The sequence below is a fragment of the Carettochelys insculpta genome, chromosome 1 (genome assembly GCF_033958435.1).
Source record: "Carettochelys insculpta isolate YL-2023 chromosome 1, ASM3395843v1, whole genome shotgun sequence".
NCBI classification, from domain to species: Eukaryota; Metazoa; Chordata; order Testudines; family Carettochelyidae; genus Carettochelys; species Carettochelys insculpta.
The window spans coordinates 235,244,560-235,271,511 of NC_134137.1; the positions used below are offsets into that span (position 1 = coordinate 235,244,560).

Below are 26,952 nucleotides of genomic sequence, written 5' to 3' on the forward strand. Positions count from 1 at the left end.
TTATTGAATTCAATAAAGCTGAATGTTAGCCGCCTAAACACAGAGAAGTCTTGTGCTTCAACATAGCCCATCAGGGCCGTGAGGGGAAGAAATAATTGAATTCTCCATCAGATCCACACATTACTTAATGCTTAATCCACACGTGCTCAGCTGAGACGTTTCCCAGGAAATCGCTTTATGACAATGACCTGCATTGGCAATGACTGTGGCTGAATCAGGACAGTATTTGAAACAATTCTGCTTCTTGGGAATGCAGTTGTCTTGTATCAAGACATTACACGGAGGGTAATCAGAATTTACTAAAGGCATGCATCTGTTCCAAAATTAACTTGACCTAAACCAGGTCAACACACAGTCACTACAGAAATTAAATAGCCTTTGAATCTCCACACTCTGCTCTTTGTGTTGGCAGGGTATATCCTCACGAACGGCACCTGGATTGATGCCACAAGCAATGCACCCTGGGTAAGTATCCCACTGTGCAACTCACCACCATCTAGCACAAGGTATTATGGGAGGGGGTTGCAATGTATCATGGAGGCAAAGATACTATGCAGGAGTGATCGGTAATATGCTTTCAACATCTCATGCTGCAGTTTTCTCTTTACAAACATAATATCTGCATCCCCTAATGTTTTGCACCTCTTTTCGAAAACCCCACAAACCTACACATCTGCCATCTCTATGAGATGCATGGACCCTGCAGAGCTCCACACTATTGTAATAAACGTGAACACAACTCCTGATCCTGCAGAATTTCCAGAGCCCTGGGAGGAGCACTGGGGAATATGATGATTCCTTTCAGGCTGGTTTGTTGTGTACCATACAAAGAAACAATTCAAGGTTGTTGTTGAAATGCTAATAGTGATCCTGGCAGATCCAGCCTATTCCTTGCTCCCCTGGCACATGAAGCAATATGCCGGCTACATCAATAGCAGCAAGGAGAACTTCAACCATCAGGCTCAGCCGGTAAAGAAAGACCATTGGATGTTCCTTTGGCCACTTGAAAGGTCACTGGCACTGTCTACTCATGAGTTTAGACCCCAGGGGGGAAAAAAAGATCCACATAGTTATAGGTGACTACTGTGTGTTTCACAATATCTGTGAAGCAAAGGGAGAGATGGTTCCACCAGGGTGGAGAATGGAGGTGGAATGTTGATTTTGAGCAGCCAGATACCAGGACTGTGTAGTAAACTCTTTCATATCCAGCAGCCACAGGACCAAGAAGTTGCTAGATATCCAAACATTCTGGATAATAGAGTGGTTATAACTAGCAATGCATAACACGAAAGAAAAACAAGATTAGTGTGAAGAAACAAACAAAATGTATGCAGAATACTTTATTTGCTAACAACAGCAGTATTGTACACTGTGAACGTCCACTGTACTTGCTGTATTTATTTGCATTTATGTTCACTATACTGTACTAACGGAAAACGTAATTAAAATTCACTTATGGTTAAAATGCCAGTTATTTGAGAGTTCTGGATGATAGAATACCACTATGAAAGAGCTTACTATAATAAGAACTCATCAGGGATCTAGACACCTCAGGGAGGCTTTGAGAAACACTATGCTCTGATTCATTACTAACAAAGCTGCCAAAAGAAGAGTGAAAAAAGAAACAAAGATCAAATAAAAGAGAAATGCAATGAATCTCGTTGTCATCCTTGTATTTGTATCGAGTGGAGAGGTGACCTCAAACTACAAACCATATCGAGAGCTGAAATGGATTTCAGAGACCACAGGGTTCCAACCTGTTTTGAATCAGGGGATTGACTGCATGCCCATCTCTAAACTAGCACTGGATTTTAAAACTATTTAAATCCTTTCAGAGAGGCTCATCTCTTAGTAAGGATGGCCATTTATGCAGGATTTCAATTTTTCCATTGGATGGCTTAACTGAGTGGTTTCCCCTCTGTGTAATAGGGGTGGGAGTGAAGCAGATGGGCAATAATTATATCTCAAGCTTCCAGTCTCATCACAAATCACTCTCTGGATGGCTGTCCTGATCCATGTGAGAACCAAGGACTACAACTTGTTTTTCTGGCTGAAGGAAGAGACCTAGCCAGCAACCATGTTATACTAATGTCTAAGAGAAGAGCATGGTGATGGAGGTCCTCACTAGACAGAAAATATATTTTGACTGAAGGAGTCCAACAGCTGAAATCTGTTTAGGGCTCTCTGTCTTGTCTAAGGAGAAGCTGCTCATTCCCTAATCAAGGACAGAAGAAAAACATCAAAGTATCTGGAGGAAGTTGAACCCCCTACCAAGAGGTTTTGAGTTACCAGGTCCCTGTTCTTGGAGGGTTCTGTGTTACTTCATCCAGCCAACAAAGATATCAGAGCTAGAAAGCCTCTTACCCAGAGATTTTGGGGTCACAGTCCAGGACACCGTTTTCCTTCCATTCACACAAAGGCAATAAGAGTTGTCTTCATTCTCCACAGGAGTAGCTCCAAAGTCAGCAGATGAAAGCAGGGAGATGCTGACCTGTCAATTGTCCAGAGAGGTATCATCAGGGAGGGGACCAGGGAAATTATTAGTAATTACAGATACAGACAGCACAGCAGATGTGGTGTGCAGAGAATTGAGCAGAACATGGTTTGTGGTGCTATATGAGACAGAGAGGTTGAGAGAATGTTTTGGTTTAGAAGTGTGGCGATGGGTCCGAGGAGCAAAGGTTCAGAGATGCAGGAGTTTGGTGTGCTTGGAAGTTGCAGGAGCACAGGGGCTTTGGTGCACAAGTGTCTGGGGATGACAGGGGCTGCAGGGAAGCAAAGGCGAAAAAGACCCTAGAGACACAGGAGTTTGTAAAGCAGGGAGGCTGTGGGTTTGGTTGCATGGGAATGAGTGTCTCTTACCCTGATGCAGCGGGTCAGGTAGTTAAAAACAGTGGCCTTTAATGTGAAGGCCTCACCGCGCACCACAGAGTAGGGCAGGGTGAGCTCCAGGAAGAAGGGCTGGAAGGCTCTGAGGGACACGGTCGGGGACAGGCCGAAGCCAGTGTCACTCGAGGTGCAGAAGGCATTGGCTTTCCATTCTGTGATGGTGTCGGGGATGGTCAAGGGCAACTCAGCGCCTCCGGAGGAGCTGGTAACGAAAAGAGAATCATAGAACACTAGAACTGGAAGGGATCTTGAATGGTCATCGAGTCCAGCCCCCTGCCCTCACGGCAGGACCGAGAGAGAGGGGATTGTCACCACACCCTGGTCAGACACTGAAGTGTTCCAGGGAGTAATGTGAGATCTCAGAAGATAACGGTCTCCTGCCTGAGTCCACACAGAGCACAGGGCTCCAGTATGGTGCTGGGCAGCTGGGAGCACTGTGGGGACTGAACAGGGAGTGCGCTCAGCTTGCACTGAGCCCACAGTGCGAGGAGGTGTTGTGCCAAAGGAGGCGCTGTCTCACAGATTACATGCGCAACTGAGATTTGGACCATCTGTGATCATTAAAACCCCACAACCCTTTTAACAAGGAGAAGGGTTCGCCCCAGTAATCCTCATGTCGTTGCAGTCCAAATGCTTAGAATCCCCTGGCAATTTCGTTTCTTAAAGCTTGTTCAGTGTTACTCCACACAGTAAACATCTGCCATTGGAAATAGCCAAGTGGCTGCATGCACAGTTTGAAAAGTACTTTTGGCTGATGAAAGAGGTGCAGTAACCAACAAGAATTCATATTGGCATCACAAAGAAACATTGGGCTATTAAAACAGCAACAACCAGCCACTCACTTTACAGGCACCAAATCCCAAATCCATGTTTCTGGGAAATACTTTCGAACCGTCTCCACCTCTGCTGGAGGGATGTCAGCCGCAGGAGGGTAACTTAACCCCACTCCCCTCAAATGATCTGGGTGGAATGACAACAACTGATTAACACAGCATCAACTCTATCAACAGCGCTTCCATTTCCGAGGGCAGCTTTTAACTTTGCAGCTGGAGGTGTAATTTCCAGCTCAAGTGCACATACTACAGGTCACCAAGATAGCACAATAAAAATAGAAGCATCGCTGTGGGGGCATGTAGGGTCCCAAGAGGGATCAGGCTGTGGATGATAAGCTGCAGCCCCCATCCATACAGCCACATCTATACTTCTCTTTTTTAGTACACTAGCTCAGGGGAGAGGGTAAAGCAGGGACAGGAAGAGGTGGGATGTGGGCGGGGTCTAGAGAAGGAGCAGAATATGGACAGGAAGTGGCAAAGTGATGTCAAGGCCTCAAGGGAGTGGATGGAGTGGAGCAGGGCAGAGTGGAACAGAGTGGGGGTGGAGCACCAACTGGGAAAAATAAATATCAGCTCCTATGCACCCAACTGTGGCGTGGTGGGCAGGGCAGGAATGGAATGTTCCAGATCTGAAGCATGTTTGGCGGGCTCATCAGGGCTCCGGCATGTCATTTTCTGTTCCACCATGACAGACAAGCTCCCAGCCTTCCAAACAGTTGTCTTAAGCTCTGGCCGCCACAATTTTCTCCAACATTTTATTTTGGCAGGGAAAACCCAATTTTTTCACTGAATGGAAATTCTCATTACAAAGTTTCTGTTTTCACCAACATTTTCTAGGGGATGGAACTGTTGAAAAACTGAAGGGAAAACCATTTTTTTATGTTTGATGAAAATAAAATCCACAAATAAAATATTAAAATGATTTTTCCCATCTCCTTGTGTCTGTGTGTGTAAAATAACAGCCGTGTTTTGCTTGCCTGTGTATTAGTATTGTTAAACTACATATTTGAGTTATAAAAATATATTCCAGTATCGGAGGAGTAGCCGTGTTAGTCTGGATCTGTAACAGCAATGAAGGGTCCTGTGGCACCTTATAGACTAACAGAAAAGTTTTGAGCATGAGCTTTCATGAGCGCAGACTCACTTCAGCCATCTGATGTCCAGCATCTGATGAAGTGAGTCTGTGCTCGCGAAAGCTCATGCTCAAAACTTTTCTGTTAGTCTATAAGGTGCCACAGGACCCTTCGTTGCTGTTAAAAATATATTCAGTATTCAGACTTTAAAGAATCCTGGTCAGTAGCTACAGGCATAAATCTCACTTATAATATCTTTAGCACATTGTAAAGCTGGTGTGGGCAAAATAGGGCCCCAGGGCCATAAGCACCCCACCAAACCACCATGGCCCAGGGGAACCTCAGGCAGGCTCCCTGCTATTATGGCCTCACACAGTGCTCAAGCGTAAGTCTCCGTATGGTGTGTGACATTTAGAGGGGATGAGAGTCTTTACATCTCCCCACCCCGAAACACCATCCCCACTGGCTGGAAATCAGAGCTTCAAGCACGGTGCTTGTGGATGCATGCAGCATGTGGCCACCTGCTGCCCCCCTCACCCAAAGGGGGATGCCACGTCGAGACACATGCTGGCCCTAGCAGCCAGCCACTTTGAGCAGCATGTGGGGTCATGGAAGGTAGGGAGCTTGCCCAAGGGTCCAGCTGGGTCACCAGACAGGTGCGTCCTGCAGTATGCACGTCCTGGTCAGAGACTACACCTGGAACCCCATCTCCTTCTGCACCCCAACCTGCTGGCCAGGGCCACAACTCCCTCCTGCACCCAAACCTTTTGCACCTCCTTATGCATCTAAATTCCCTCCCACATTCTGAACCACCTCCTGAGCTCCTCCATGGCTCAGAATCTTCTCCTGTGCCCAAACCCACTCCCACACCCTGCAGCCCCTCCTGAGTCCTAATCCCATACCCCAAGCTTATCATAGAAGCTACACTTTCCATTTGAACAGGACTAAACTAGCCAGGGCTGCAGGGCAGAGCTCAGGGGCACTGGCAGAGCTGTGAGGGGAGCCCAGCACTGGAATAACAGAGGGGCTGCAGGACAGGGCTGAGGGGCACTGGCAGAGCTGTGAGGGGAGCCGAGGGCTGGAATAGCAGAGGGGCTGCAGGGCAGGGCTGAGGGGTACTGGCAGAGCTGTGTAGGGAGCCCAGGGCTGGAATAGCAGAGGGGCTGCAGGGCAGGACTGAGGGGCATTGGCAGAGCTGTGAGGGGAGCCCAGGGCTGGAATAGCAGAGGGGCTGCAGGGCAGGGCTGAGGGGCACTGGCAGAGCTGTGAGGGGAGCCCAGGGCTGGAATAGCAGAGGGGCTGCAGGGCAGGGCTGAGGGGCACTGGCAGAGCTGTGTAGGGAGCCCAGGGCTGGAATAGCAGAGGGGCTGCAGGGCAGGGCTGAGGGGTACTGGCAGAGCTGTGTAGGGAGCCCAGGGCTGGAATAGCAGAGGGGCTGCAGGGCAGGGCTGAGGGGCACTGGCAAAGCTGTGAGGGGAGCCCAGGGCTGGAATAGCAGAGGAGCTGAGGGGCACCGGCTGAGCAGTACTGGGAGCTCAGTGCTGGGACACAGAGGCATCAGAGTTTTTCCTATGATATGTTTAACTAGCCAGATCTATTGGCACCTCACTGGTATTTATTTATGCACCTCTGAAAATCAGATATACTATAATTAACAGTCTCTCCTGCTGGTGGGAAATGTTCAAATCATCACCAAGTAACAAGAGCCCCAGATTTTCAGGACTATTCACCACTCCAAAAAATCCCACTGACTCTTACGGCTAAAAATCATATATTTTTAACTCCTGTACAGCTGGGTCATCAGAGTTAAGAAAAACTTCACAGTAAAGTTGGACAACTTCCAACTGTATTGCATCTCAGGTGGTGGAGGCAGTCCAGAGCCATAGTCACCTCATGACTTGAGAGCAACTTCCAAATGACAACCCCAGTCCCAACACCAGAGTTAGCATGCAGCCAGCTCTGAGCAGCCAGAGTTCACCCCAAACACGGACACCTCCTCTGCATAGAACAGAATGCTTTTGAGGCCTTTCGCCTTTACCAGATTGTCTGAATGCTTGTGGTCTGCCAAATTCACCACTGAATCCTCCAGCAGCTCCGGCAGCCCATGAAACTTCGGGAAGCTGTGAGCAATAATTTGGCTTTTTCACCTTGGAGTTTGTGAAGACCTTTAAACCCATTTCCTGCAGGGAGAAACCCAACACATCGTTATCTATTTTTATGTAGCTTGAAATTCCAGAACTGATCTAATATTAAGGAGATAAGCTGGGTGAGGGAATAGCTTTTATCAGACCACCTTTTATGGTGAGGGAGACAAGCCTTTGAGCTTACACCAATTGGCCCAATGGAAGATATTAATGCACATGCCTGGTCTGTCTAATAGCCTGAGACCAACATGGCTACAACACCACTGCATTGCCCAGTACTGGGGGTTTAATGACAAAGGATGAAACCTTGATACTTTTCCTTGGTGGGGTATGGAGCCTATCACACACAGATAAGGCTATAATTCGCTTACAGGTCACAGCAGTCAGATTCTGTGACTTCACCAGACTTCTTTGGTCTCTACACTCATGGTGCCTGAGGCAGGACTCTGCACCTCTGCCCTGCATCTGGGCTGGCTGGAACCAGGTCTCTGCAGACTCAGCTTCCTGTGAGGGCTGCAGACAGGGCTTGGAACCTCAGCCCCATAACATCTCAGGCTTGACGATGGGATCTGCACCAGGCCATTCACCTCAGCCCTGCAGCTTCCAACTGGAGTTGCAACCAGGGCCATGTACCCTGCCTGATAGCTTCCAGTGGCATCTGCAGGCAGGGTATGCACCTCAGCCTTGTAGCTTCTGGTGAGGCTGCTGCTAGGGGTATGCACCCTAGTCCTGTGGCATCCTGCCCCTGCTGGGGGCTTTGCACCCCTGTCCTGTGGCTGCAAGGGGGCCTTGTGCCCTCCTCACAGCTTTCCAGTGCCATGCCCCCCCTTCTACCTCTTCCCTTCCCCATTGCATCTAGGGCTCAATGGGGGCTGAGGTAAGGGCCATGCACTCCTATCCTGCAGCTGCAGCCAGATCTGGAGTGGGGGGTGGTCTGTGTACCCCACCTGGCTGCACCCCTTCCACAACCACTGGGACTCCATTCCCTTCCACTTAGCTCTGCTCTCTGTTTGTGTTTACACACACACACACACACACACACACGCACTATTTTTGGTGAAGTCACAGACAGGTCAAATAACTGTGACAATATCTTTGTTTTCCACATTGAGCACAGGGTGACATTCAGTCTCAGGTCTGGGAAACTGGACACCTCAAAGGGATAAGGGAACAGGATCCCACATCCTTGTATCTCTAGGGCATGGGCTTCAACTTCCAATTCAACTCCAGGTCAGAGGGCTGGTTGAATCAGGAAATGGACTAGAGAGTCTTATCTCTCGATGTGTGGTTCTACTCTCCCTTCGGCTCAGAGGGCATTCCGTGGCCTTGGGGGAAGGTCAGTGGACCTGGATTATTTCACTTCTAGTCTCAAATCAGCTCAGACCCCAAAGTGTTCCTGTATGCTAGTCAGTCACTGGTTTGTGTGCGATAAGCTGGTGAGCATCAGGCCAGTTCCTATTGGCACAGGGCCCACTCCACAGAGATCACCTTCCCCACAAGCGCTACTTTCCCCGTGTTCACCCCGAGCCTGGACGTGTTCAGAGCCCAGGTCAGAGCTGAAGCCCGTTCATGAGGACAGTGCATAGTGGAGGCTTACCCTGACATTGTACTTGCTCCTGATATGGATCAGTGACCAACTCTCCAGAGCAGTTCTCCCTGCACCACTCGCCGCTCACGGCAGGCTTAAATGCCCTCCTCTCCCCACAGCCACAAGGACAGGCGGAGGCAAATTTACCTTCAAGATGCTGTAAGTGTCCATTTCCTCTGGCTCTGACACTGGAACATAGGTGACTCCATCCACAACTATCCTCTCTCGTTCAGTGCACGCCTCCTGGGGATCCATTGGCAGGAAGTCTGCACCATAATGATACCCCTTAAGTTCCTTCACTGGCAGCAGGTTATACACCTGGGCAAACAGAACTGTGTCACATGGTCTTCCCGGTACCGAGCACCAGGAAACACTATGCGGGGGAGGGGCAAACAGGGCAGCTGCTCTGGGGCCCATCTGTTTAAAAGGGCCAGGGGTTCCCAGCTGCCACTGTTGCTACCTCAGCATGGGCAGAAGCCAGAGTCCTGGGCCCTTTAAGCTGCTGGCAGAATCCCTGGCAGCCCATGTTCGGCAGCACAGAAGGGCTAACTGCGGGAGGCTAGCCCCCCAGCCCTGGCCCTTCTGCCTGAGGCCCTGCCCCTTCTGGGGGGTCTCCAGCCACACCTCCCCGAACAGACAAAGTCAGTCCTCAACCCCGGGTGCCCAGTTCTCTGCTCTTCACCTAGTGACGCAAGATAAGGGGAGGGCAGCATTAAGACATCCACGTTGACGGAAGTGATATTTTTCCCCCAGTAGATGCACGACTCAGCACTGAGATGGTCTTAATTGGACCACGATGCATCAATTTTGCTACCAGGGCCCCAGACAGAAGACTAGCTCTGGCTCATGCTGACCACTGGGCCAGGCTGGGACTTACAGAGCTGGGTGAGAGCTCGGTTTCAGGCTTCATAAGAAGGACGCTCATATCCACAGCACGGACGGCACACAGGGAGTCTGGGGAGGCTCTGACCTGCAGGTGAGTGTTGGAGGTGGGGAGGCCCTCAGCAGGTGAGAAATGCAAGTTGACCTGCAATGCCAGGGAAGCAGTTAGGTAAGATACTTCTCCAGATAACGTCACACCCTGCCCCACAGCACAGCACAGTCTTGAGACTACCTCACACAGCTCTGCCTGTGCCCCTCAGCCCTGCCCTGCAGCCCCTCTGCTATTCCAGCCCTGGGCTCCCCTCACAGCTCTGCCAGTGCCCCTCAGCCCTGCCCTGCAGCCCCTCTGCTATTCCAGCCCTGGGCTCCCCTCACAGCTCTGCTACTGCCCCTCAGTCTGCCCTTCAGCCCCCTGCTGTTACAGTGCTGGGCTCCCCACACAAATACACACTATTATATAATGTCATTCAATTCCTCCCGAAGGTGGCATTGGAGCAATCAATGGTTGGCAAACTCTCTGTTCACATTGATGACTCAGATTAGGATTTTATGGCTGCTGTGAACACCACAGTAATACTCCAAGTACATGCTGGCTCCACTTGTCTAGCTGGACACACCCATAATCTGGGCCCACTGCCTGTTCTGCACCTTGGATATATCTGCCTGGATCATGGGTCATCAGCAGTTTTCCCTGTAAGCTCTGCATCACTTAGGAGAGATTCAAATGCCACTCATCTGATTAGCTAGGCTTTGTTTCTACTGGTGGTGCACATGCCTCAATGCACATAATGTTTTTTCCACACATGGATGTTAAAAATCCACACGTGGATGGAAAGTATTAGAGGGAACGTTGGCCATCAGGGATTTGATTTTACATTAGCCCTGGTGAAACCTGTATGGTGCCCAGAGGGTTAATGTCTCCTAAGAAGCCACCCGCCAGCTGGGGACTGCCAGAGCAAAGAGCCCTGCAACAAGGCCCTCTCCCCGCTCTATCCCCTGACAAACACTGAGCCCTCCCTTGCTGAGCTTAGGCCAGTAGCCTCACTGAGGTTCTAGAGCATGGGCAGCAGGTAATGAAGGCAAGGAAGACATTGCCTATCCACACAGACCGGGGTGGCCCCATCCATGCTTCACCCTGCATCATGCCCCTCATACCTACATACACTAGGCAGATTGTAGCCTGGTGTTGGGACTGGTGGCTGGAGGGGGATGGAAGGCTGGGAGTTGGGTTTGGAAGTGCAGAGACAGGGCACTCCAGGGCCAAGAAGGCTGGGACCATGCAGGCGCCTGGTTGCCTGACGCTCTGGGGCTGGGAAACCTGGGGCTGTGTAGCTGCCTGGTGGGCTGGGGTAGGGGGTGGTGGTACTGGGACTTGGACTGTGCTGCCTGGCAAGTCCGCACTTGGGGGTGGAGGGCGCACTAGCCTTGGGTGGGGCTAGCCATCGGCCACAATGGTGTGACCTGAAGGCTACAAAGAGAGCTGAGTGGGCTCTTTTGGGCACAGAAGGGGCAGGGCTTTGGGAGGAAGAGGCAGGACAGGGGCTAGCCTCTCCAAAGCAGCCATTCCCACCGCCCGTGTTCTCGCACTATGTGGAATACACTGTGTCCCACAGGCAGTGCTTTGGACCCGTGATTCACTGGGAAGGACTGGCTCCACAGCTGCGTCCAGGTAGAAACTGTCCACTGGTCTCATGTTGTCAGCTTCTCCCAAGGAAGCTACTGTGTGGTTTTCACCTGTCATTTGAGGCTGAAACTCTGGGTGATTGGGGCCTAGTACCTATTTTGCCATTTTCAGTCAAGAGTGTTGAGAAGGCTGTGGTGAAACGGGCCTCACAATATCTGGCTGCCTCAACTTCCTTCACAGCGGCTTCCAAAAAACAAGCAGTCCTGCTTCTCTTCAGGCCAAATGTGTTATAGTTGGGTTTCCTTAAAGACTAGCTGCTTAGGTAGATGACCACCTCATGATGAATAAACATGAGGGCCCAGATCCTCAAAGGCATTTAGAGCCCTAACCCATGTTCCCTCTAATGGTTTCCATCCACATGCAGATTTTTCCACCCATGTGCAGCATAAATTTGTTATGTGCGCCAAGGCATATGTACATGTGCACCAGCAAGAGAAACAAATTCTAGCTCTGGGTGGTCTGCTAATCAAGTGTGTGGCATTTGACTCTCTCCTGGGCATCCCCACAAGTGCAGAGCTTAAGAGTACATTGTCCCTAATACCTAATGAAAGCAATGTTAGTTAGGTGCTAAATACCTTGAATCTGGGTACAGGTTTCCAAGCTGATATTATCAACCACCTTTGATACCAGTGACCTCAAAGGAGCTTTACCTTATCTGTGAACCCTCGTAGGAGAGGAGAGGCTGCCATTCAATGGCTTGGTACCTTGGATAGTTTGGAGCAATTGTTCTCCTGCTCCGAGGGGTCTCTGTTGTGGAACTGTACAGGACACAACTTGTCCTCTCCTTCATAGAGTGTGTGAGGTCATTCAGTGGATATGAGCTATGATGTTTCAATGGTCTGAGGACTCATGTGCTTCATCTGATACAGTGAACACTATTAAATGCTTTACTGATACCTTGAGATAGTGTGTAGCCTTGATAAGGATGCTACTCAGTGTGGCGGAGATGAAAGTGATGCTGGAAGGCTGGAGGGAAGCAGCCAGAAGATACATAAAGAATGAGATCCATCCCTTGAATGGAGGCTGTACGGCTATTCCCAGTCCTCCATAATTAAGGGGATGGTAGTGAGGTAATTAGACTGTGACCTGCTTATCTGAGAAATGTAGCTGAAATCAGTGGAGGTATTAGAGCTGGAGCCTTGTTAATGGTACAGGGAGGGGCTCTGGGCAGTGCTGGCATCAGAAATATCACAGCTCATTTAATTTTAGGGCTATTTTTAATACATGGTAAAGTCACCCAGAGCATTTGATGATAAGTGACCATTCTAATGTTTGTAAATCTAAATAAATAAACACAAACTGCTGCTGGTCTCTGATCAATAACTTCAAGGAGTGAATTGGCATTTCTCAGTTGAGACACCCACCTTATTGGCAAAGCAATTTTCAACCTGGAATTTGACTGAATCAGCAACAGGCTCCTGGTTGGATAACATGGTGTATATGAACATCTGTGCCAGAGGAGCAATATCTGACTCCACAGGGAGCATCAGTGAGAAGGTCCCGTTAACTGACAAGTAAAAGAGGAGAGAAAGGATAAGTTGCGGGAAGCTCGCTCCCTGCCCGGCCCACACACCTCACTAAAGATTCTAGGCTTTTCTTCAGGCCAAATTTGTTACATTTGGAATTCCAACCATAAGGAAACACAAGGAATGGCCCTTATTTTATTGACAAGAACGTCACTTCCTCCTGCCAAAATCTGGATTCAAATCCTGCTTTGGCACATGCTGGTGACATGAGCTGAGTGAAACTCAATCTAGCTTCTGTGCCCACAGTGTCAAAATATGTCCCTCAGGAACCCAGCAGCCTCACATGCCCCAGAAAGTGAAAGGAAGGGGGCTCTATGTAACAGCCTGGTGGCTGAGGAGGGATGCAGAGTGGGTGGGATCTCTTCTTGTTCCTGCTCTCCAAGGGCAAAGCAGACCCAGCCTGAATTAATCAAGAAAAGAGTCTTCTGAGACAGGCATCAGTGCCAAGGAATGTATCAGTCAGGAGGTGAGATGGGCTGGGGGAATCAGAGTTCAGCCAGAGCTGCAGAGCTAGACTGGCGTTAAAGGACAGAAATTTGTTCTCTCCCTCTTTTTGTACCCATCTCAAGGGAAGGCATATGAGCATCTTCTCACTGCATATGGGAGCACCTATGCTTCAGTCACAGTGGCGTAGCCTCCCAGGACAGAGAGAAGGGAAGGGTGGTGAGAGGCTCACCATCGCCAGGCTCCACAGCCAGTGCTTGGGTCCCTGCTCTCACAATGCCTCCTTTGGCCATCAGCTGCATGGAAGAAGAAATTTTCCTGTTACTGGCATTATAGGCAGGAGAGGCCTTAGACTGGGGGAAGCTGGAAGCAGAACGTCAGTAATGTTGTCTCTGCTGGCTGGAGGCAGCAGAGTGGTTCTATTAATCTCTGCTAGCAGAACTCTTTGTGTTCAGTCAGGGGCAACGCAACCCAGTTCTTCTTCTGCTAAAACGCTGCTACCCAGCATTCAGACTCAGCAAAGGGCAGCAGCCCAAGGGAAAGAGTGTGAAGGATTATGGATAACATGGGTACAGGAGCTTGCCCCACGCCACACATTTTGTGGCCCCCCCTTAGAATTATTGGCCAGGGGCTGATTGTCTGGCATGTGCATGGGCCATTTGGTAGGTGTTGCGTACACGCAAATAAAGGTCAGTATTTCCAGATTTACCACATAGTAAAAGATGATTTCCTTCTGACTCTCTATGGCCTCTGACTTCAGGATATAGTGCACCCGGACTTCCTGAGTATGGCCACACTTTAGCGTCTCTGACACAGGCTCTATTTTGAGAAAGCTGTTACTTGAGGAGTAAAACCGCTTTGCTCTGAAATAGCCCTGTTCGTATGAAGGAGAGATCCAGGAACGATCGTAACAGTAAGTATCTGCCTTATGGATTGCCTGGTAACAAAGAAAATATTAATAGATATAGACCTTAAATCACTGAAATTCACAGCATGTGTTTATTGGCCTGCTTCTGGAAGGCAATGGGTGCTCTGCTCATACAAGGGGTATAGGTTCCTTGCCATTCACAGAACATGACATATTATTTATTTACTTACTTACTTAGAGTGGATTCAGGGGAATGCAGCAGGCAGGAAACCTGCCTGAGGCCCCTGCTGGGTCATGGGATGGTGATGGACTGGATCTGAAGGTCTGGTGGACCAGATCCAGCCCCAGGGATGTATTTTGTCAACCCCTGCCGTAGAATGTGCCCTCGTTGAGTGGGGGGAAATGGAAAGCTATTTTCCTCCTGTTATATGTTTGGCCAATCAGATAGGCCTTGATGACTGTTTATTCGGATGCTGCATCGCACACTAATGCAATCTCAGAAGGAAACTTTATATCTGGGGGTAAGAGGCCAGGTGTGGGGCAGGTTGATTTTTATGGCAGCTCTCTGAAGTTGTACAGAGGTTTGGCATGTTGGAATCAGCCCTGGGAGACAGGGACTGATGGGCAGAGTGAAAACAAGGTGGTCAAAAGTACAAGATAAACACAATTATCACATGTAGCTACACAACTGAGAGCAGGGCTATCACCAAGTCACATTTATGTCAGAGATACAGATATATACACCCACAAACATTCCCTGGGTGAGAGGACACCTATTTTCAGCAGAAAAGTTCCATAAACCCCACAGTGGAGCCTGATCTGTAATCACCATCGTCCCTACGCCACTCACTCTGAGCCCAATGGCGGCGAGCTTGAACTGAGATGTGTCCAGGGCAAACCGAGCACGCCCCTGATTATCTGTTGTGTAGTTGACTTCATAGTTGCTATTTTCCACGGAAATCCGTACTGTTTCATTGACGATTGGTGCATGGGTCCCATCCACCAGCTTCACCTAAAGAACATACACCAAAGCCTCATGTTCACATTAGGCAAGGAAGGTGGTGCCCACAAACTTGCTAGCTCTTTACTCCATCACCACAGCTGTGTGACTACGAAAGGCATTTGCTATGAAACATTTTGCAGTTAGGGAATATGCTGAGGGATTCTTAGAAACAGGTAGCTGTGAATATGCAGGGGATACTGAAGTCCCTGAAATGAGGACAAAGCCCTGAGCCCAGTTGGAAATGCAATCTCCATATCCCTTTCCATCTTATTTTTCTCACCATTCCCTGCTGCTCAGATGAGTGCACAGCACAGTCAGAGATCACACATCCCAGAGCTGTGGGTCTCCTAAACAGTTGGACTGTGGCTACACTGCAGCCAGAATTCGAAATAATTTTACATTGTGCGAATTGTGTAAGTTATTTTGAGTTCTTATTTTGAACTCGGTGCTGTCCAAATGGTACTGAAGTTCAAAATAAGAGGCTATTTTGAGGTTTCCACTATCCCTCTCATGATGAGGGGTAGAGGAAACGAAATACCACACTGCTATTTCAAGCACCATGTTAGCCCCGGAGCTGCTATTTTGGGATACATTTGTATCCCAAAATAGCAACTACAGTGTAGCCATAGCCTTGATGAGTTAGAGAAGCAGCACCTAGACTCAACCCAGCAGAAAGTATCCTCAGAATGGCAAGGGTAGGTGTAGGGCCACAGGGAAAATTCCACCACAAGTTTTCCGTCAGGGCCCTCAGGACAGTCTGGGAAAGTGGCTCAGGTCTCACAGAGATAAGTAAACTCTATCTCAGTTTGAGCATAATCAGCTTTGACAGCATCAACTTTGCAGAGATGCCAGTGCCAGAGCTTGTGGCAAAGAAGAAAAGGCATTTGGTATTAAAAATACCATGATACAGCAGCTCCTATATGAGAGGAGATAACTCACCCTGTGAACTTCAGATTCTATGGGCACATTTGTAAGGGCCTAATGAACTGAGTGAATTCTCCCTTGACAGCTAGCTGGGAGGGAAAGAGACTTTCAGAGCAAAGCATTTACACGAACACATGCACTCTGCTAGGATATCCAGCACTGTTGCTCACAATTATCAACTTTCACTGGTGTTGGGTCAGTAATCACTTTAGTACTGAGTGATGGGGAAATAAAATGCTGTTACCAATGTGTTATTATAGGAATATAAGGAAGCAAGACTGTGCTTAACCTGCACCAAATCAGGGAGTCATTCTCAGATAAAGGGACCTCATTAAGTCATGGGCTTGAGTGCCAGAGCCCTGTGAAAATAAAAGGGGTGGGGGCAGGTGTCCCAGGAAGTGTGGACCTTTCCACAAGGGTCCTGCATGGCTGAGTTTAATCTATCTCTCCAACACATACTGTTCAAAAAAAGAGGCACCTCTTTGCATTTTAAATGCTCGGACACAGCTGAAATTGGTTGCAGAAGGTCTGTGTTTCTGTTCTGCTATGAACTAAACATCACTGAGAGCTGAAATAACTTGAGGTGGGATAGTGTTTCTGCCCAGCCTGCAAAGAGCTGAAAATCACTAAAAGACTAATGTGCAGAGGTCACAGCAGAAAGACGTGGCAGCAGAAGGTGACTGACAGTTGGCTGGCAAAGGAGTGGCTGTTAAGGTGGAGAGATTCAGGGAGCAGTCAGCAGGGTGGCTGGCAAACAGGAGTGGTGAGAGTGGTGAGCAGGCAGTTGGCAGGAATGGCTGGTGAGTACCCAGCACAGTGATTGGCAGAGGGGGATGGTAAGCAACAGAGTAAGGTGCCTCTTTACTCCTCACTCTCCCCAGGATAGGAGATGAACTCTGGAGATACACCTCTGAGCTCTAGGCCTGCATTGACTAAGAAGAGAAATTATGAGTGGGGTGCTTGTGAGTTGCGCATGTGAAGGGCACATTTTCATTACTGGACTTAAAAACCTGAGTGACAAAGGACACTGCCCATTCTATTTGGGTGGGTTTAATGCTCATGGCTAATGTTTATTAAACCTGTTTGTGGTGTTTTACCAGATTAATGCCAAGTTACTTCCCTCCTTTTATTAAAAATTTAATTTCTACACTCAGATTCTGTGCTTGTGAGTGGGGAATATTGCCTTTCAGAGGTGCTACACGGGTGGCATGTAATTTTCACAAACTACTGGGCGGAGGCTTGAAATGCTCTGAAAGGAACTCCTAGATATTGAACCTGGTCCTGCTTGCTGCTGGCTTCACCTGGCAGAAGAGTTACACGCTCATCTGAAGCTCACATGTCATTTAGTCACTAGTGGTTTCAGAGATTCCCTACCTGCCCAAAGAAAGGGACTCCAGGTTTGTAATGGGAGTCCACCTGCTCAAAGGTGACTTTGCTAATGATAGGTGTGATTTCGCAGGAGCCTGTCCCAGTCAACTCCACCCCTAGAAGACAAGAGAACAAAGAGGGTACGTGAAGTAACACATCTAAATCATGCCTCACAGCTTACTTCCATTCCAGTCCTGGACTCCTACACAGCTCTGCCAGTGTCCCTTAACTTGCTATGCAGCCAACCCTTCCCCCGCCACACACACACTGCTGCTCCTGCGTTCATGGGCTCCCCACACAGACCTGACAAGTACATACAATTCCTACCTGTCTCCTGCTCTTTAATCTTGGCTTCCACCTGGATTTTATCATAATACCCAGTCCGCCTGAGTTGGAATATCTTGGTATTTGCCACTTCAGAAATGCAGCCCTGGCTGTCTGCCTGATGGACCAAGAAGAACACATTTTTAGGGACTAGATTATCATACTCAGAAAACTCATCTCTGCTCCTCTCCACACTGTATTAATGTACGAGGTATACTATAAATCATTAATAAAATGTGAGTTGGTAGATACTGATACAGATACACTCCCTCTGAAGGGTGTCTTCTGTTTTATATGGTAACCCTATGTGGCCTTTCTGGGATCACTAGTCAATATTATTCTGGCTTGGTTTGCCTTCCTAAGCTCATCCTCATCAGTTTTTTTCATAGAATCATACAACTGGAAGGAACCTTGAGAAGTCATCAAGTCCAGATCCCTGTACTCATGGCAGGACCAAGCACCATCTAGACCACCACTGACAGGTGTTTATCTAACCTGATTTTAAAAATGTCCAGTGATGGAGATCCTACAACAATCCCAAGGCAATTTATTACAGTAGTTAACCACCCTGATAATTAGGAAATTTTTCCTAATTTCCAAACTAAACCTTCCTTGAGGCAATTTGAGCCGTTTGATTTTTGTCCTATTTTCAGGAATTAAGACAACAATTTTTCTCCCTGCTTGTTGTAACAACCTTTTAGGTACTTGAAAGCTGTTATGCTCCTTTTAATTTTTTCTTTTTCAGGCTAAACATGCTCTGTCTTTTTCAATCTTCTCTCATAGAAAAAGTTTTTTAGACCTTTAATCATTTTTGTTGTTCTTTTCTGGACTTTTTCTAATTTGCCCGACTCTTTTGTGATTTATAAAGCACAGAAATTCACACAGTAGCCTAGCTGAGGCCTAATCAGCATGGAGTATAGTGGAAGAATTACTTCTTGTGTCCTGCTTACCACACTTCTGCTAGTAGGTCTCAGAATGATGTTTGCTTTTTTATTTTATTTTATTTTATTTTATGTTTATTTTTTGCAATAATGTCACACGTTTGACTCATATTTAGCTTGTGGTCCACTACGACCCCTCAGTCTCTTTCTGCAGTCCTCCTTCCCAGACAGTAATTTCCTGGTGTGTGAGTAGGTGAAATGTATTGTTCCTAATGGAGTACTGTGCATTTGTCCTCGTTGAACTTCATTCTAATTACCCAGACCATTTCTCCAGTTTGTCCAGATCATTCTGAATTATAATCCTATCCTCCAAAACCACTTGCAACCTATCCCTTCTTGGTATCATCTGCAAACTTTATAAGCGTACCCTCTGGCATGATTTAAATTGTTGATGAAGCTATTGAACAAAACCAGTTCCAAAACTGATCCCTGCAGAACTCCACTTGTTGTTCCCTTGCAGCATGACTGTGTACCGTTGATAACTACTTTCAGGGAACAGCTATCCAAACAGTAGCCCCTCAAGGTTGTATTTCATTATTTTATTAATGAGAAGGTCATGAGAAACTGTATCAAATATTCTACTAAATTCTATGTATATCACATCTACCACTTCCACACTCTTCATAAGGCTTGTTAGCCTATCAAAGAAAGATATAAGGTTGGTCTGACATAATTTATTTTTGACAAATCCATGATGACTTATTTATCACCTGTTTTCTAGATGTTTGCAAATGGCTTCTTTAGTCATTTGCTCCATTATCTTTCCTCAGACAGAAGCTAAGCTGATGCATTAGTATTTTCCTTGGTTGTCCTTATTTCCATTTTTATAGATGAGCACTGCATTTGCCCTTTTCCAGTCTTCTGGATTCTCCCCCGTCTTCCATGACTTTTCAAAGATAATAAATAATGGCTTGGATATCTCCTCAATCTTCACCTTAAGTATTCTAGGATGCTGACTTGAAGACATCTAAGTTGGCTACGTAATCTTTAATTTAATTTATTCTTTTCCTATTTTGACTTCTGAACCTAACTCATTTTCACTAGCATTCACTATGTTAGATATCCAATCACCACCAATCCTCTTGGTGAAAACCAACACAAAGAAGTTTTTAAGCATCTCTGCTGCTTCTACATTTTGTTATTGTTTTTTCCTCTTCATTACGTTACAGTCCTATCCTGTCCTTGGTCTTCCCCTTACTTCTACCCTTTATGGCTCTAGCTAGTTTGATCTCACTTTTTGTCTTGGCCTTTCTAACTTTGCACTTACATACTTGTGTTATTTGTTTGCATTCATTCTTTGTAAGTAGACCTAATTTCCACTTTTTGTAGGATATTTTTTATTTTATTTTTATATCACTGAAGATCTAAAAGCAATGACTAAGCCATGGTGGTCTCTTGTCATACTTTCTATATTTCCTACTCAGTGGAATACTTTGCTCTCGCCCCTCTTTGAAAAAGTGCCAACTGTCTTCAACTGTTTTCCTCTTAGACTTCATTCCCATGGGACCTTACCTACTAACTCTCTGAGTTCGCTAAAATCTACCTTCTTGAAATCCATTGTCTTTATTTTGCTATTCTCCCTCCTACCATTCCTTAGAAATACAAACTCTACCGCCTCATGATCACTTTCACCCAAGCTGCCCTCCACTTTCAAATTCTCTTTGGGTCAGAGAACATATGTAGCCATACCTTTCCAAAGTGTACTGGAATTGCAGATGCTCTGAGAGGCAGTGCTGTCTAGCAGACAGGACATTAGATTAACACACAAGAGACCTGGGATGTATTTCCAGTTCTGACGTAGACTGATGCGTGAGCGTGAGTGATCCACTTCACCAAACTGGGCTTCTTTTCCCCTTCCTACCTTTGTTCGTCTTGTCTGTTGATGAGCAGCAAACAGTCCTGTGGCATCTCAGAGACTAACAATTTCATTATGTCATGAGCTTTCACAGGTAAAACCCACTTCATCAGGAAAACCCATGATCTAAGATGCCATAGAACTGCTTGTTGTTTTTGAAGTTACAGACTAATGTGGCTAACTCTCTGAGACTTTTTGTCTGTTTCTGGTATAAGCTCTTGGGGACAGAGGGTGTTTCTTTACTATGTCTATTTACAACACTTGGCACAATGGGGCCCCAATCTTGGTTGTGTTGCCTAGATGCTACTATAATATAACAGATGGTTAACTAATTATCTTGTAATTGTACAACTTCTGCAGGCCATTAATCCATCTATTTCAATTTCCACATGCTGGTCAGGTCATAGCTCAATCTAACTCAAGATCCCAGGTACTAATACACAGACTCATAGAGTTCAAGGCCAGAAGGGACCATCAAATCATCTAATTTGACATCTTGTGCATCACAGGCTGCCAGCCCAACCCAGCACCTGCAAACTCATCCAAAAATCACATTTAAGAGACTAGACTATTATGTGCCACCGACAAAAAATAAGAGGGACTGAAGGGTGCGAGTGCCTGAGCTCACTGCAATGGCATGGGCATGATGTGTGAGTCCAGATCTGTTATTAAAAACTGGTAATCTATCCAATCTATTTCCCTGTCAGAGCAGGATTGTGCCTACAGTATATATACAGTTTTCTTTTCCATGCCACCTCACACCACCCCATGCACCAGAGCAGCAATGACCTACCTGTCCAGAAAATTCCTCACACACTGCCTTTGACTCCTCACCATAACAAGAGGTGCCTGGGTGGTTATATTTCCGGCATACACGGAAGCTCACAAGACCAAGGACTGCTTTTCCAAAAGTGTATCTATAACCAGGAGGGTGAAAGCAAACCAAGGCCTTTAGTGACATGGAAGAGACAGAGAAGATGATCAGTCCTATGACACTGCTTCCCGTATTACTCATAGTGGTATGATTATGGTGTACGTATGACAAAATTATGCTGCGTTGTGTACAAAATATGTCATGTAAGGTGTCTATGGAAAAGTTATAATTTGCTGAATATGATTATCTTATTTATATGCATGTATCTTTTTTGTGTCTAGAATTATGAATGCAGCAGACCCACCACCTACTCAATTCTGACATGAGCGTTTCTTGGAATAATGCGAGCCGAAATCAACAATTACTGACCAGCTGCTGTGCCCTCCCGCCGGGCCATGCTGCACCCACAGCCCCCTGCCGCCCACTGCTGCCCATCTGTAAAGTTCAGGGGCTCGTCAGCTGCGATGAAGATAGTGGTGGCTCCATGTTCCCCTCGCTGCCCCCGACTGGTGCATCGATGCTCACCCTGATGCTCTTGCCACCCCAGTGCTGCTTCATGGATCCATGCACCAGCTGGCTGGGGCTGCGGCGCTGCTCATGGCGCTCACCCTGCTACTCTTGCTGCCCAGGTCCTGCTTTGTGGCTCCATGCACCCACCAGCTGGCGTGGCAGCACTGCTCGCAGCACTCACCCTGCTGCTCTTGCTGCCCCGGTCCTGCAGACCAGGGCAGTGAGAGAGGCAGGGTGAGCTTGGCACTGCCAGTGGGTACCCAGAGCCACAAAGCCGTGGATGGGGGTGGTGAGAGCAGCAGGGTGAGCACCACAAGCAGCAATGCCACACCAGCTGGCAGGCACATGGATCTGCCACCATCTTTGCTGTGGCTGCTGAGCCCCTCTGCCACTCACAGCCCTGGCCCAGGGGGACCTGACGGCAGCAAGGAGCTCTACTCCTTGGGCTAACTCTTTGCCCCTCCTGCATCCCCATCTCGACATACATGAAATTTGACTCACACGTGGTTGCCCAGGAATGCAACCAGAGCGTAAGTCAGAGTTTACTGTATTGACTATATATCTGTATTTTAAATGTAGTTACGTCTGGGTGACAACCATGATGCAAGACGCTTCCAGTCTAGACAGCTGGTTGTGAAAGGCCTATCCAAGGCAATGGGCCATTAGGAGAAACTACAGGCCTTAGGATAAGCTTATTCTCCACTTGAGGAGCCTTCCTAGGAACTCTTCAGACAGCCAGTGGACGGTGGCTGTAATGATTCACCTGAAACGTGCAAAGTCATGTGACTAGATCACCTGATTCTACTCTCCATTTTGGTACCTGCATCTTAACACAAATTGGGCTGAACATTTAGATTGGAATGAAGAGAAACTACATAAGATGGGGAATGGTATCATGTTGGTTTTTTCACTCCCCACACAAGAGAACTTCTGGGAGCACCAGAGGACAAAGACCGAATGGGGGAATGTGACTGTCCAAGCCTAATGGAATTTCTAGCCTGCATAAGGAAACTTGGTGGATTGTTGTATCATCAGTCAAGGTGAAATATTGCTGATTCAAATTTTATCCAATATATTAAGCTCTGCTGCTTTTTTGATTAATTTCCTAGGTAACTCGCTTTGATATATTTGTTATCACTTCTGATCATGTCAAAACTTTTTGTAATTAATAAACTTGTTTTATCTTTTATTTTAACCAGGGCAGGATCCTCTAGGGACTAATATGAGAGGAAAAGGAGTCCAGAAGAGCTGAAAGTATTTTAAAGAAGCCTTATTAAGGGCTTAGGAATTGACTATCCCAGTGTTCAGAAAGATATGGCAGGTGACCAATTTGGTTTAAACAGAGAAATCTTCAGTGAGTTTAAACACAAACAGGAAGCTTACAAGAAGTGGAAACTTGGACAGATAACTAGGGAGGAGTACAAAAACATTGCTCAGGCATGCAGAGCTATCATCAGGAAAGCCAAAGCACAACCGGAGTTATAGCTAGCAAGGGATGTGAAGGAGAAAAAGGATATCTCCAGGTATATTAGCAGCACGAAGGTCAGAGAAGCTATGGGACCCTTACTGAATAGTAAAGGCAACCTAGTGACAAATGATGTGGAAAAACCTGCAATACTCAATGGTTGTTTGCCTGAGTCTTCCCAGACAAGAGCAGCTCCCAGACTGTTGTACAGCATAGTGTGGGAAAGAGTTAACCAGCCCTCGGTGGAAAAAGAACAAGGTACAGAATGTTTAGAAAAACTGGATATGCACAAGTCCATAAGTCCAGATCTAAAGCATCCGAGTGTCCTGAAAGAGTTAATTGAATGTGATTGCAGAGCCATTGACCTTTATCTCTGAAAACTCACGGCAACCATGGGATGTTCTGAAAGATTGGGAAAAGGCAAATTTAGTGCCCATCTTTGAAAAAGGGAAGAAGGAGAATCTGGGGACCTACACACCAGGCAGCCTCGCCTCAGTCCCTGAAAAACCATGGAGCAGGCACTCAAGAAATCATTTTTTAAACACATGGGTTGTGGCCACACTAGCCCCTCCTTTCGGAGGGGGCTATGGTAATGTGGCACTTTGGGATATGCTAACGAGGTACTGCCATGATAATACAGCACCTCATTAGCATAATGGCAGCCACGCACAATTTGAAACTGCCTGTTTTGAAACACAGCCGCCCATGTAGCTGGGGCAGCCTTTCGAAATGGACCCCTGACTTTGAAAGCCCCCTATTTCCATCTGGTTTTGTTAATGATGCACTGCATAACCCAAAGTGATGCATCAAATAGCCCCTCCAAAAGGAGGGGTTAGTGTGGGCACAGCCTTCCACAGCCTTGGAGGAGAGGAAGGTGATTGGGAACAGTCAATATGGATTCACCAAGAGCAAATCTGGCCTAATGAACCTGATTGCCTTCTATGATGAGACAGCTGGCTCTGTGGATATGGGGAAGGGGAGGATGTGATATACCTTGACTTTAGCAAAGCTTTCGATACAGTCTCTCACAGTATCCTTTCCAGCAAGTTAAAGCATGGTTTGAATGAATGGACTATAAGTTGGATACAAAGCTGGCTAGATCATCACACTCAGGAGGTAATGATCAATGGCTCAATGTCTAGTTGGCAGCTGGTATCAAGTGGAGTGTTCTAGAGTTGGCCCTGGGTTAGTTTTGTTCAACATATTCATTCATAATCTGGACGATGGGTTGGTTTGCATTCTCAGCAAGTTCATGGATGACAAGCTGGGGGGAGATATAAATACGCTGGACACTATACTGGACAGTAAGGATAGGGTCCAGAGTGACCTAGACAAATTAGGAGGATTCAGCCAAAAGAAATCTGATGTGATTCAACAAGGACAAGTAAGAGCCCTGCACTTAGGATGGAAGAATCCCAACCACTGCTACAGGCTGGGGATAGATTAGAAATGATAAGGGAGATTAGAGAGGCTATCAAAATAAAAAACACAGTAATAATAGGAGATTTCAATTATCCCCATATTGATTGGGTGCATGTCACCTCAGGACGGGATTCAGAGATTAAATTTCTTGATGCCTTAAATGACTGCTTCTTGGAGCAGCTAGTACAGGAACCCACAAGGGGAGAGTCGATTCTCGCTCTAGTCTTGACTGGAACGCAGGATCTGGTCCAAGAGGTAACTGTTACTGGACCGCTTGGAAATAGTGACCACAATATAATAACTTTTAATATTCCTGTGTTGGGAAGAACACCGCAGCGGTCAAACACTCTGGCATTTAATTTCAAAAAGGGGAATTACACTAAAATGAGGAAGCTAGTTAAACAGAAACTAAAAGGTAGAGTAGTTAAACTAAAATCCCTGGAAGCTGCATGGAAACTGTTTAAAAACACCATACTAGAGGCCCAACTTAAATGTATACCCCAAATAAAAAAACACAGTAAGAGACCTAACAAAGAACCACCATGGCTAAACAGCCATGTTAAAAAGGCAGTGAGAGAGAAAAGGGCAGCTTTTAAAAAGTGGAAGTCAAATCCTAGTGAGGAAAATAGAAAGGAACATAAACACTCCCAAATTAAGTGTCATAATGTAGTAAGAAAAGCCAAAAAAGAGTTTGAGGAACAGCTAGCCAAAAATTCAAAAAACGATAGTAAAATGTTTTTTAAATACATTAGAAGCAGGAAGCCTGCTAAAAAAGCAGTGGGGCCCTTGGATGATAAAGATATAAAAGGAGCGATCAAGGAAGACAGTGCCATTGCGGAGCGATTAAATGATTTCTTTGCTTCAGTCTTCACGGCTGAAGATGTTACAGAGGTTCCTAAATCTGAGCCAGCCTTTTTAGGTGACAAATCTGAGGAACTCACTCAGATTGAAGTGACATTAGAGGAGGTTTTGGAGTTAATTGATAGGCTGAATAGTAACAAGTCTCCAGGACCAGACGGCATTCACCCAAGGGTTCTGAAAGAACTCAAATGTGAAATTGCGGAGTTATTAACAGTGGTTTGTAACCTATCCTTTAAATCCACTTTGGTACCAAATGACTGGAAGACGGCCAATATAACACCAATATTTAAAAAAGGCTCTAGAGGAGATCCTGGCAATTATAGACCAATAAGTTTAACATCAGTACCAGGCAAATTAGTAGAAACACTAGTAAAGAGTAAAATTGCAAGGCACATAGAAGAGCACAAATTGTTGGGCAAAAGTCAGCATGGTTTCTGCAGAGGGAAGTCGTGTCTAACTAATCTATTAGAATTCTTTGAAGGGGTTAATAAACATGCGGACAAGGGGCACCCAGTGGACATAATATACCTAGATTTCCAGAAAGCCTTTGACACGGTCCCACACCAAAGGCTTTTATGTAAATTAGGTGGTCATGGGATAGGAGGAAAGGTCCTTTCATGGATCGGGAATTGGTTAAAAGACAGAAAACAAAGGGTGGGAATAAATGGTAAATTTTCACAATGGAGGAGGGTAACTAGTGGTGTTCCCCAGGGGTCAGTCCTGGGACCGATCCTGTTCAACTTGTTCATCAATGATCTAGAAAATGAGGTAAGCAGTGAGGTGGCAAAGTTGGCAGATGACACCAAGTTGTTCAGGACAGTCAAAAGCAAAAGGGATTGTGAAGAACTACAAAAAGATCTCAGCAAACTGAGTGATTGGGCAGCAAAATGGCAAATGAAATTTAATGTGGGTAAGTGTAAGGTAATGCATGTTGGAAAAAATAACCCAAATTACACGTACTACATGATGGGGTCAAATTTAGCTACGACAGATCGGGAAAGGGATCTTGGAGTTATAGTGGATAGCTCTCTGAAGACATCCACGCAGTGTGCAGCGGCAGTTAGTAAGGCAAATAGGATGTTAGGAATTATTAAAAAAGGGATCGATAATAAGACAAAAGATATCATACTTCCCCTATATAAAACTATGGTACGCCCACATCTCGAGTACTGCGTGCAGATGTGGTCTCCTCACCTCAAAAAAGACATATTGGCATTAGAAAAGGTTCAGAAAAGGGCGACTAAGATGATTAGGGGCTTGGAAAGGGTCCCATATGGGGAGAGGCTAGAGAGACTGGGACTTTTCAGTTTGGAAAAGAGGCGATTGAGGGGCGATATGATAGAGGTATATAAAATCATGAATGGTGTGGAGAAAGTGAATATAGAAAAATTATTTACCTTTTCCCATAATACAAGAACTAGGGGACACCAAATGAAATTGATGGGTAGTAGGTTCAAAACTAATAAAAGGAAAT

At 46.5% G+C, this 26,952-nt stretch overlaps 1 protein-coding gene across 2 annotated transcripts in view; it reads right to left on the reverse strand.

Annotated features, from left to right (window-relative positions):
- The window catches only part of LOC142007101 (alpha-2-macroglobulin-like), a 73,105-nt gene that overhangs the window by 22,016 nt on the left and 24,137 nt on the right, over nt 1-26,952 (reverse strand). For both annotated transcript variants that reach the window (XM_074983635.1, XM_074983636.1), the window contains exons 8-20: nt 21,140-21,263; nt 17,554-17,668; nt 17,233-17,342; nt 14,782-14,943; nt 13,773-14,000; nt 13,296-13,359; nt 12,458-12,600; nt 9,405-9,554; nt 8,675-8,845; nt 6,834-6,975; nt 3,732-3,849; nt 2,863-3,091; nt 2,365-2,491 (exon numbers count right to left, since the gene is read on the reverse strand). In XM_074983635.1, coding sequence (XP_074839736.1) covers nt 2,365-2,491; nt 2,863-3,091; nt 3,732-3,849; nt 6,834-6,975; nt 8,675-8,845; nt 9,405-9,554; nt 12,458-12,600; nt 13,296-13,359; nt 13,773-14,000; nt 14,782-14,943; nt 17,233-17,342; nt 17,554-17,668; nt 21,140-21,263 — 1,883 coding nt within the window. The remainder of the gene's footprint in view (nt 1-2,364; nt 2,492-2,862; nt 3,092-3,731; nt 3,850-6,833; nt 6,976-8,674; nt 8,846-9,404; nt 9,555-12,457; nt 12,601-13,295; nt 13,360-13,772; nt 14,001-14,781; nt 14,944-17,232; nt 17,343-17,553; nt 17,669-21,139; nt 21,264-26,952) is intronic.